The 12,413-nt window shown below is 40.2% G+C and overlaps 1 protein-coding gene across 21 annotated transcripts in view; it reads left to right on the top strand.

The window, feature by feature from the left end:
* MAP4 (microtubule associated protein 4) overlaps positions 1-12,413 on the top strand; it is a 162,914-nt gene that overhangs the window by 61,353 nt on the left and 89,148 nt on the right. For all 21 annotated transcript variants that reach the window (XM_082411930.1, XM_082411931.1, XM_082411909.1 and 18 more), the window contains one exon: positions 11,608-11,676. In XM_082411930.1, coding sequence (XP_082268056.1) covers positions 11,608-11,676 — 69 coding nt within the window. The remainder of the gene's footprint in view (positions 1-11,607; positions 11,677-12,413) is intronic.

Raw genomic sequence — 12,413 nt, 5'->3', positions numbered from 1 at the left:
CTGCTGATATTTTAAATATTTGAATAACCTGTAATTAACCTTCTTAACCACTGCGCCACCAGGGAAGCCCCATCACTGGTGCTCTTGATATGATTTTACAGCAGGCTAACTTAGGCCAACTACTGGAAATTTATCAACCAGCTTCCTGCATCTAGATATAGAAAGGTTAGTTAAGTGGGTTACACATAATGGAACTCTCTGGGCAATGGTGTTTTTATTTCTTTTAATTATTATACACCTACTGTAATTGCCCTTAGCTTTAAAATGAGGGGGAAGGAAAGTGAGACTGCCTTTATGGCACTTAGCACAAAGTAGGAAATGTTGCTTTTTTCCCCCCAGGTATAGTTCTTGCCCCAAATCTGGAAAAAATGATTTCTCCAAGAAACTATGGTATTTCAAGTTCACAGTGTGGGTGCTAGGGATACCTTTTCTGTACTATACTCTTTCCCATTTTACCCCCATTTAGTTGTGCGTCTACAAGTATTTTCCCATAGCATTGCCTCCATAAAATACCTAAATAACCAAATACCTAGAAATGAAACTGTTTTTAAACTTCTTCTAAAATGCCTGTCTCCTTGGGAAACAACTCTCAAGATACTTTTTCAGAACATATGTATTACTTTTTTTCTTTCCTTCAAAAATGTTGTCTTCCTAATACTTGTTCAATATCAGCTCTATATGGCTCTATTTTCAAGGCTAGGAAGACAAAAGACAGAAGCTTTCTCTTAGATGTAACAATATAACTTCTGTCACTCTTGTTCATTCAAAACATTGTCACAGATGTTTGAATGAACATCTAACATATTGTTGACCCTTAAACACAAATAGTTGGCAAATTTGTGGGTAAGCCACTTAATTTTTCTGTACTCCATGTGCTTAGATAGAGCACTTATGATATTGAGAGGAGGCTAAGAACTTATTTCTACAGAATGTTTTAATCTTAAGACAGTGGTTCTCAAAGTGTGGTTCTTGGACCAGCAGTATCACTTGGGACCTTGTTCAAAATGCAATTCTTAGGCAAACGCTGGGGATAGGACTCAGCAATTGGCTTTTTATTTTTTAAATTTATATTTATTTATTTATTTACGGCTGCGTTGGTTCTTCATTGCTGCACGCGGGCTTTCTCTAATTGCGGAGAGCAGGGGGCTACTCTTCGTTGCTGTGCGCAGGCTTCTCATCGCGGTGGCTTCTCGTTGTGGAGCTCGGGCTCTAGGTGCGTGGGCTTCAGTAGTTGTGGCACATGGGCTCAGTAGTTGTGGCGCGCGGGCTCTAGAGCACAGGCTCCCTAATTATGGTGCTCGGGCTTAGTTGCTCCGCGGCATGTGGGATCTTGCTGGACCAGGACTCGAACCGGCGTCCCCTGCGTTGGCAGGCGGATTCTTAACCACTGAGCCACCAGGGAAGTCCCAGCAATCTGTTTTTTAACAAGCCCTTTTTGGAAGTGACTTGGATGCACGTCCATGACTGAGAAACATTGATCCTGGAGAAAGGGCCTAAGTAAGTCCTGGGAAGGATGATAACTAGATACTACAGAACTTTTCATTGTTCAACTGACTGGGGCTTTCTATTGTGGAGCTTTGTAACTACCTTCATTGGCCACCAGAGGGCGATGTTGGCACAAGCCTGACTTTTACACAAGAAGGCCATGCATTGAGACCATGCTGAATCCTCCCCATTTTGCCCAAAGCGCACTCACTGTGGGTCTCTTCTTCACAGCACACACGCCCACTCACCTTCTTGCTACTTCCCTTCTCTGCCAAATTGATTTGTCAGCAGTGGGACTCTGAAATCCCACTGCTGGGAAAGAGAAGAGATTGCAGGAGAAGAGATAAAAAAAACAGTAAATTTCAATATCCTTATATCTCAGAGCATGTGATTAGTTTAAAAAACTTGTGTTGTTTTCAGTGCTGTATGTATTTAGCTGAGAAAGTTTTCACTTCGTGAAATGGGAGTCTGTCCCTCTGGGAAATCAGAAAGAAGACAGTATAGCACCTTTCGAATGAGGACGTACCCTACTGGGTACGTCCAGTAGGGTACGTCTAATCATTTCCAATGATTAGAGCCCAAGCCTTATCTCCAGAGAAGTATGCAAAGCTTTTTCCTACTCTAAAACCTATTTGTTTTTGTGTTGTAGTGTTTTTATTCTTCTCTTCTGAGCGTAGATTTTGAGATCGTTAGGTGTTATGTGTATGGTAGAATCTCCGTCTCCCTTTTATTTTCTTCTAACCTTGTGTTGCTTTTATTTTATTCTGGTAAATTGCTTATTTCTTAGTCTTGCAGTTATTACCTAGTCTGGTAATGTCATGTAAATGAGTTTTATATAAGGCAAAAGTAAATTAATTTCAGTGTTCTCTTGAGGTTACTTTGTAGTTTAGTGATCAATCTACAGTCAACAATCTATAGTTGTTCTATAGGTAAGTCAATATAGTTGATCAATCTACAGTTAAACAACAATGAGAATAATAATAGTTAACATGTACTTAACACTGTGCAATTGCCACGGGTGCTGCCTCCAGTGTTACTGTGTTTAGTCCTCTTGGTGACCATGGGAAGTAGATATTATCCCGTCTTTCAGGTGAGGCTATTCAGGCTTAGGGAGCACAAGGGAATTGCATTTGATCATTTAGTTTATAGTGACAGAACCACAACCTGAACCCAGATCTTATGATTTTTAAACCCCGTGTTCTTTCTGTGAACCCTTACCATCTTCATGAATGCATACTTTCTGATTGATTTAATGTCTCATAGATAACTGTTTTTCAAAACTAAAGGTTCACTTATTTAGATCAAAAGGTAGAATTATTAGACCTATAAACATTATGTTCAGGAAATGTAAATGAGAGTCTTATTTGCATAAAGAGCATGTACTTGAGGACTCTGCTACTAATTCATATGAATTTATAAAACCTTCCGCTTTCCTAGACAGCTGTTTCACATCTTCTCTCTGTTCAAAGCTCCAGCACTTGCTTTCCTGTTCATATTCTCAGTTGATGACTTTTAGAACAGATAATCAGTAAACTCAATCAAAAGAGAGTTTATGCACCCCCCCATCTCCTAAACTACTTTTATCTGTGCCCTTTACTCTGGTATTACTTTTATTGTCATCAGTGAACTGCTCATGCTCTCACTCAAGGGTACTGCTATAGCAATTGTCTCGTCTCCTGCATCATCAGTTCCTCTCTTCAACTGGGCCATTCATCAGCATCAAACGTACCATAATTTTTTCCTTCATAAAAAATCCTATCTCAATCTATGTCCATCTCATTTACTTTCTTTTATTCTGCTCCTTCTTTGAAAAAGGTGTATCTACTCCCTAATCCCAATTCCTTTCCTCTCATTCTCTCTTTTTTTAAAAAAAATATTTATTTATTTATTTGGTTTTGCCGGGTCTTAGTTGTGGCATGCGGAGTCTTAATTGTGGCATGCGAACTCTTAGTTGTGGCATGCGAACTCTTAGTTGTGGCATGCATGTGGGATCTAGTTCCCTGACCAGGGATTGAACCTGGGTCGCCTGCATTGGGAACGCGGAGTCTTAACCACTGCACCACCAGGGAAGCCCCCCTTTCATTCTCCCTTGAACCCACTCCCATCTGACTTTAACCCACACCATGTCACCCAACTGCTCCTTTGAAGGTATAAGACTTTACATTGCCAAGGATGAATCCAGGATGACTCAAGGTTTTGGCCTGAGCAACTGAAAGGAAGGAATTATCATCTTGTGAGATTGGGAAGGCTGTAAAAGGAGTAGATTTTGAGGGAAAGGTAAGAATTTCAGCTTATCTGATAGTGGAGAAGATACCTAGTCAAGAGCAGTAGGCAGCTAGATAAAAGAGTCTGGAACTGAGAGGAGAGTTCTGGGCTAAAGATACACATCTGGAGGTTGATGATAAAGCATTGGCTAAAAGTGGTCTTCTACAAAAAATCCTTTACGAATGGGTTTAGATGTAATCTTCCAAGAACATTCCCTGACTTCCCTCTCCCATCTTCTCCCACAACCCCCTTTATCTTTTCGTTTTCCCCTTGGTAAGTGCCTTTCTTCCTTGAACCTTCCTTTCTCATGGCACTTGTAAGGTCATAGTTAAGCTATCTGTTGTCTCACACTTAAGCTACTCTAGAGGAGGGATAGTGTTTTGTTTATTTCTATATTCCTGCAGAATGACACATTTAGGAAAAGCAAAGAGGCACAGAATAGTTCAAAGTGTACCAGCAACCTCAAGTTGCTCAGTGATAAGAAACCAGAGGTCACAATGACAAGTGAAACAAGTGACAGGGTGGAACCATGGAGAAGCACATCCAGTGACATCATGCAGAGTCTCACAGTCTGTGGGGAGATAAGGTGGGACTGGGAAACTTGGTCAGATATGCGTTAAAGAGAGATCACTGCTCTTGGCACATGGTAGATATACAATCATTGCTCGGTAAACTGAATTGAAGTCATTTTATCTGTTATTGAACTAGAATCATTTCGTTCAGGTTTGGGTTATGTTAATATGCAGACTAACAAGTAATGAATGTCTGCAAACTAAAGTGGTAGGTCTTGGGACTTCCCTGGTGGCGCAGTGGTTAAGAATCCGCCTGCCAATGCTCAACATCACTAATCATTAGAGAAATGCAAATCAAAACTACAAGGAGGTATCACCTCACACCGGTCAGAATGGCCATCATCAAAAAATCTACAAACAATAAATGCTGGAGAGGGTGTGGAGAAAAGGGAACCCTCTTGCACTGTTGGTGGGAATGTAAATTGATACAGCCACTATGGAGAACAGTATGGAGGTTCCTTAAAAAACTAAAAATAGAACTACCATATGACCCAGCAATCCCACTACTGGCCATATACCCTGAGAAAACCATAATTCAAAAAGAGTCATGTACCACAATGTTCATTGCAGCACTATTTACAATAGCCAGGACATGGAAGCAACCTAAGTGTCCATCGACAGATGAATGGATAAAGAAGATGTGGCACATATATACAATGGAATATTACTCAGCCATAAAAAGAAATGAAATTGAGTTATTTGTAGTGAGGAGGATGGACCTAGAGTCTGTCATACAGAGTGAATAAGTCAGAAAGAGAAAAACAAATATCGTATGCTAACACATATATATGGAATCTAAAAAAAAAGAAAAAAAAGGTTCTGATGAACGTAGGGGCAGGACAGGAATAAAGACGCAGATGTAGAGAATGGACTTGAGGACACGGGGAGGGGGAAGGGTAAGCTGGGATGTAGTGAGAGAGTGGCATTGACATATATACACTACCAAATGTAAGATAGATAGCTAGTGGGAAGCATCTGCATAGCACAGGGAGATCAGCTTGGAGCTTTGTGATCACCTAGACATAGGAAGGGTGGGAGGGAGACGCAGGAGGGAGGGGATATGGGGATATATAGCTGATTCATTTTGTAATACCGCAGAAACTAACACAGCATTGTAAAGCAATTATACTCTAATACAGATGTTTAAAAAAAAAAAATCCACTTGCCAATGCAGGGGACATGGGTTCGATCTCTGGTCTGGGAAGATCCCACATGCCACGAAACAACTAAGCCGGTGCACCACAACTACTGAGCCTGCGTTCTAGAGTCCACGAGCCACAACTACTAAAGCCCGCGTGCCTAGAGCCCGTGCTCCACAACAAGAGAAGCCACCGCAATGAGAAGCCCGCGCACCACAACAAAGAGTAGCACCCACTCGCCGCAGCTAGAGAAAGCCCGTACACAGCAATGAAGACCCAATGCAGCCAAAGATAGATAGATAGATAAAAAATAAATAAATAAAAATGGTCCACATCAAAAAAAAACACTTAAATTTTAATTTAAAAAGTTTCTGTAACCAAAGGCTCCTACGCATTAACTTGGTCCAGAGGAGATTTATCATCACAATTATCGATATTAGGAGATTTATCATCACAATTATCGATATTAGTAGTACCCAGTTGATCACATTTATCACAGTTGTTTTTGACAAATTATTAACAACCATAAAAGTTGAATCTGATTGGAAATGTTTTTCTAATGAGATTATGGGGGCTATTATTTTCCTTGATTAGACCATAAATCTGGATAACTATTTTTTGTTAGGATGGAAAGGTTTTAACAATATTTAGTCCTATTGTTTTTATAGCTAATAATAGCCAAAAAACCTTATTCACTCAGCTAAGTATGTGGGAATGGAAGCTTTATTATGGTAATGTCTTCAGATCTTTGAGTTACATGCTAAGCATTCCATTACTCAGTATTATTAAACATTATGACCTCTTTGAATTTTGGAAAAGCAAAGAATTGAAAACTACCTAACCTGGAAAGGATTTGTTAGTCATTAGATAATTCACTTTGTTTAGGGGTTTGCTTTTGTTTCACAGATGTGTGATATTTTCTTTCATCCGTATGAGGAAAATGGCATATTTCTTTTTAAAAGTCTCCTATTTGCCGTATCAACATTGTTTCGCTGGGTGACATTTATTCTCTTTGAACGTGATGCCTTTCTTTTTTGGTAGTAGTTTTCCTCAGTTATTTGGCAATACTTGAGAGTCCCTGTGATAACATGACTTTTCTACCACCTGCCTCTGGCAGGGGTGTGACAGTGCTGCCAGGTGTGGTGTAGGGCTCCCCCCCAGCTCCTCTGGGTATCACCATTCACCCGTTGGCTTCCTCTTGTGCCAAAGCATTCAGTCTCTGTTCCCATCTTGGGTTTGGCACAAAGCTGACTGTTGTGGGGTGAGGGAAGGAAAGCATAGGGGAAGTGAGGGCTCACCTGACAGCTTTTAACTGAGTCCCATCATCGCTGCTGTCTCTAAGCCTAGAGTATCTTGGAGTCCTGTTTTCCTATGCCTTCTTTGGGCTGGGGTTTCTCCTTAGTGTGGTCTATTTGCTTCATTTTCTTGGATATTCGTTGTAATTTCTCTTCCAGAAATTACAGAAGGGGGTACCCTTCTTGATTTATAGATCTTTTATTAATTTTTTTAGCAGTCTTTCCTGCTGCTTCTAACTGCTTGTGATAGTATGTTGAAGCTGGCCTGTGTGCTTCAGTTGGCTATCTATCCACTATTTAAGGTGCTCAGTTAAAACAGGACTTTACATCTGTGAAAATCTTCCTTTTTATCCCCATCTCTGTTTCCCTGCACTACATTCCTTAGCAGTTACCAGTGGTGTTTGGTATATTTTTTTCCCCACACCTTTTCTTACTATTTGTGTGTGTTGTATGTCTTTTTGTGAACTACATACCTAAAATGGATTCTTTTTTTTTTTTAACATCTTTATTGGAGTATAATTGCTTTACAATATTGTGTTAGTTTCTGCTGTATAACAAAGTGAATCAACTATATGCATACGTATATCCCCATAACTCCTCCCTTTTGCGTCTCCCTCCTACCCTCCTTATCCCACCCCTCTAGGTGGTTGCAAAGCATGGGGCTGATCTCCCTTGTGCTGTACAGCTGCTTCCCACTAGCTATCTGTCTTACATTTGGTAGTGTATATATGTCAGTGTTACTCTATCACTTTGTCCCAGCTTACCCTTCCCCCGCCCCGTGTCCTCAAGTCCATTCTCTACCTCTGCGTCTTTATTCCTGTCCTGCCCCTATGTTCATCAGAACCATTTTTTTTTTTAGATTCCAAATATATGTGTTAGCATATGGTATTTGTTTTTCTTTTTTTGACTTACTTCACTCTGTATGACAGACTCTAGGTCCATCCACCTCACTACAAATAACTCAATTTCATTTCTTTTTATGGCTGAGTAATATTCCATTGTATATATGTGCCACATCTTCTTTATCCATTCATCTGTCGATGGACACTTAGGTTGCTTCCATGTCCTGGCTATTGTAAATAGTGCTGCAATGAACATTGTGGTACATGACTCTTTTTGAATTATGGTTTTCTCAGGGTATATGGCCAGTAGTGGGATTGCTGGGTCATATGGTAGTTCTATTTTTAGTTTTTTAAGGAAGCTCCATATTGTTCTCCATAGTGGCTGTATCAAGTTACATTCCCACCAACAGTGCAAGAGGGTTCCCTTTTCTCCACACCCTCTCCAGCACCTAAAATGGATTCTTGAGTTAAGCTGGTATTTCAAAATTTGATAGACTGCCAGATTTTCTCATTAAAAAGTTGTTTCAATTTATATTCCTCCAGTGGAGTATCAGATTACCCATTTTTCTACACCTTTGCCAACACAGGCTATTATCAAATTTAAAAAAAGATTTTATTACTCTCATGGCCAGAAGACGGTATCATTTTTGTAATTCGCATTTTCCTATAGTCTGCATTTTATTTTATTTTTTTGCAATTTGCATTTTCATGTGAGGCAGATTTTTGAAAATATGCATTCTTTCTTGAGCTAGGAAGAATAAATTTTATAAGCTTACTGTGTGAGGGTAAAAGGGAATTTATTTAAGCCAAATATGTTCTAGCTCATATTTGTTCTATCTCTCTGGATAAGTAAAACAATATGTGAAACCCTAGCATGGTGCATGGTGCATACTGGGTATTTAATAAAAGTCTGTTATCTTTCATTCCTTTATTTTCCTCTCTTCTAACAGTTACTTGATATTTTCTTTTCAGTCTGCCTTGTTCTTTTAGGTGGTTCTCTTTAGTTGTTCCTCTGTTACCTGAGATTACAGAATGAATGATCTTTTCAGTGAGTTTATATGAAAGATTTCTGCCTTGGATTTGTGGGACCCAGAAGCTTGGACATTGTAGTTTGCTGTCTTCCAAAGTAAAATCTTGCATTTTATATTTTAGTAGCATATGTTCTAGATTTTTACTTGTCTTATGAAAAATATGTCTGTGAGGTTTTTTTTTTTTTTTCCTACTAAGGGAACTAAGCATTATTTATTTATTTATTTTTTAAAAAAGTCACCTACTTTATTTATTTATTTATTTTTGGCTGTGTTGGGTCTTCGTTTCTGTGCAAAGTCTTTCTCTAGTTGCAGCGAGTGGGGGCCACTCTTCATCGCGGTGCGCAAGCCTCTCACTGTCGCGGCCTCTCTTATTGCAGAGCACAGGCTCCAGATGCGCAGGCTCCGTAGTTGTGGCTCACGGGCCCAGTTGCTCCACGGCATGTGGGATCTTCCCAGACCAGGGCTCGAACCTGTGTCCCCTGCGTTGGCAGGCAGATTCTCAACCACTGCGCCACCAGGGAAGCCCAGCATTATTTGACTTAGTTCCCTAATCTGTTTTAAAATTAATTAATTAATTAATTAATTTATTTATTTTTGGCTGCATTGGGTCTTTGTTGCTGTGCGCGGGCTTTCTCTAGTTGCAGAGAGCGGGGGCTACTCTTCGTTGCAGTGCACAGGCTTATCATTGTGGTGGCTTCTCTTGTTGCGGAGCATGGGCTCTAGGCACGCGGGCTTCAGTAGTTGTGGCTCGCAGGCTCTAGAAGCGCAGGCTCAGTAGTTGTGGCGCACAGGCTTTGTTGCTCCACAGCATGTGGGATCTTCCTGTACCAGAGCTCAAACCCATGTCCCCTGCATTGGCAGGCGGATTCTTAACCACTTCGCCACTAGGGAAATCCCTGTGAGGTTGTTAAGTAAGAGTGATTTGTAGGAACCTCTTGGGTTGGCAGGCTGACTGCAGAGCTAGGCAGGTTGCTGAAATGTTAGATATCGTCAGAGCCTTTCAGAAAAGGTTATATGTCCTCAAATTGACCTATACAGTCAGTGCAGTCAAGATCCCATCAGGATTTTTTTGTATAAATCAACAACTGATTCTAAAACTTATATGGAAAAGCAAAGACACTAAAATATAACCAAGACAATTTTGGAAAAGACCTAATTTGTAAGACTTGTGTGACATCATTTCAAGACTTTATGCAAATACAGTAATCCAAATATTGTGGTACTGGCAAAATGGATAGATTTATAGGTTGATGGAACAGGAGAGTCCAGAAACACCTACACGTAATATGGTCAGTTGATTTTCAAGAAAGGTGCAAAGGAATCAGTGGAGTAAAGGAACAATTAGATGTCAATGTACAAAAATATGAATAGACCCATATCTTATACCACGTAAAAAATTTAACTCCAAATATGTCATAGACCTCAATGGGAAACCTAAATGAAAACTATAAAACTTCTAGAGGAAAACATAGGAGAAAATCCTGTGACCTTGGGTTAGGCAGAAATTTCTTAGATATCCCACCAAAAGCATGGAAGCATGAAGGAAAAAATGATAAATTAGACTTTATCAAAATCGAAAGCTTTTGCTGTTCAAAAGACAGTTAAGAAAACAAAAATACATTTCTTGGATGTATTTTCTTGGAAAATACATTTATGGGAGAATATATTTGCAGAACTCATCTGATAAGGGTTGGTATTCAGAACAATAAAGAATCTTCAAAATTCAATAATAAGAAAATACATAACCCAATTAAAAAAAATAGTTCAAAAAATTTGACCATTCAATTCACCAAAGAAAATAAAAGAATGGCAAGTAAACAAATGAAAAGTTGCTCAACATCCTTAGTTATTAGGAAATAAGATACAACTATAGTCTATTAGGATAGCTTTAAAAAAAAAAAAAAAAAAAAGCCCTCTGCTTCCAGAAGTGCTGCTGGTGACTTCCAGGTAATCCTCATGTACAGGAGCAGTGATGGTGCCCTGGACTTTCTACATGGGTGGTGGTTGTTGGTTTTCTTTTTTTTTTAATATTTATTTATTTGGCTGTGTTGCAGTATGCGGGATCTTTTGTTGCAGCACGCGGGCTTCTCTCTAGTTGTGGCACTCAGGCTCCAGAGCTCATGGGCTCTCTAGTTGTGGTGCGTGGGCTTAGTTGTCCCACGGCATGTGGGATCCTGGTTCCCCGACCAGGGATTGAACTCGCATCCCCTGCATTGGAAGGTGGATTCCCAACCACTGGACCACCAGCGAAGTCCCACATGGGGGTTGTTTTAAGCGGCTCTGTATCCTTGGACCATTTGGTTTGAATCACAGGTTCTAAACCTGTGGTGCTTCATGATGGTTTTATTGAGTATAATAGTAACCTTTGACAATGTACAGAGCAGGAAAGACTTAGACTTGGTATTAGGAAAGCTTCTCCTGTAGTCGTGGTGCTTATCAGAGTTTGGATGCCATAGAAATCAATGACTCAGTTCTGTTCTGTGTTTCTGGATTTCCTTTTTTTTTTTTTTTAATAACATTTTTTAAAATTATTTATTTATTTATTTTTCTTTATGGCTGTGTTGGGTCTTCGTTTCTGTGCGAGGGCTTTCTCTGGTTGCGGCAAGTAGGGGCCACTCTTCATCGCGGTGCTCGGGCCTCTCACTATCGCAGCCTCTCTTGTTGCGGAGCACAGGCTCCAGACGCACAGGCTCAGTAATTATGGCTCACGGGCCCAGCTGCTCCGCGGCATGTGGGACCCTCCCAGACCAGGGCTCGAACCTGTGTCCCCTGCATTGGCAGGCAGACTCTCAACCACTGTGCCACCAGGGAAGCCCTGGATTTCCTTTTATTGGATCTTTAAATTTTGGACAGATTTTATCTGCTTTAAGCTAATACTATGAAGAGTGACAAAAATTCTACTAGTTAGACAGTAATTGCGTCTGTTTTTCATTTTTCTATCTGTCACAGCGGGTAATTATTCTTTGTGGTCATTGCAGGTACTTCATCTTCTCAAGCAACAGTGCTTGCCAACGGTGACCACGGAATAGAAGGGAATGATGCCACTGGTAAGTGATTCCCAGGAGTCCCCAAATGTGTGGGTGAAACAGTCACAGTAAACACCTTGATCAGCTCCTTTGAGGAGGATTGTTAGTGGAAGCATATAGATTATTTCTGAGGGTACTCTTGTTCTTGGTGGTTGTATTTAAACCCAGGGCATCTGCCCCATAACATTTCCAACAATGGAAAGAGAGAATTTCATTTGATATTCCTTGAATATCTTTTGTAGTTGTACCACATAGGAGCTGGATCAATCTTAACAATATGCTTTTGATGCAGAATGACCATCAAAAAAATGTTATAATGGAGTCCTTTGGCTGCTACATTTCTTTGGGCAGGTCTCATCCCTGAATGCACACTGCACTCAGTTTGCTTTTCATGGCTCAATGTTAGGAAACTTGTGAGCTGGAAATTAAAAGTTCTTTCCTTTCTGTTGTGCCCTCAGTCTGTTTTTCCTTTATTTTTCCCTTAACTGTTACTTTTGAAATCTGTCTCTGATGCCTAGCCCATTACCAGGGCTAACACTGAGCTCCTGTGGGTTCCCCCAGTGTCTTTGTAGTGAGCAAAATTCTTGAAGCAGTAGCAGGGTCCACAGGGATGTACAATACTATGTAAATCTTTGTTTAGGTAGCTAATATGAGAGCCATGTTGAATTTTTAAAAATAACTGCACTTAATTAGCTTAAGTGCACAATCAGGCTGATACTGTTGACCCAACTGAAAAGACTTTTAACTGGGCATAACGT

This window comes from Balaenoptera physalus (assembly GCF_965194825.1).
Source record: "Balaenoptera physalus genome assembly, chromosome: 11".
NCBI classification, from domain to species: Eukaryota; Metazoa; Chordata; class Mammalia; order Artiodactyla; family Balaenopteridae; genus Balaenoptera; species Balaenoptera physalus.
The sequence above is the reverse complement of the archived record's forward strand: the minus strand, read 5'-3'. Positions and strand labels throughout refer to the sequence as shown.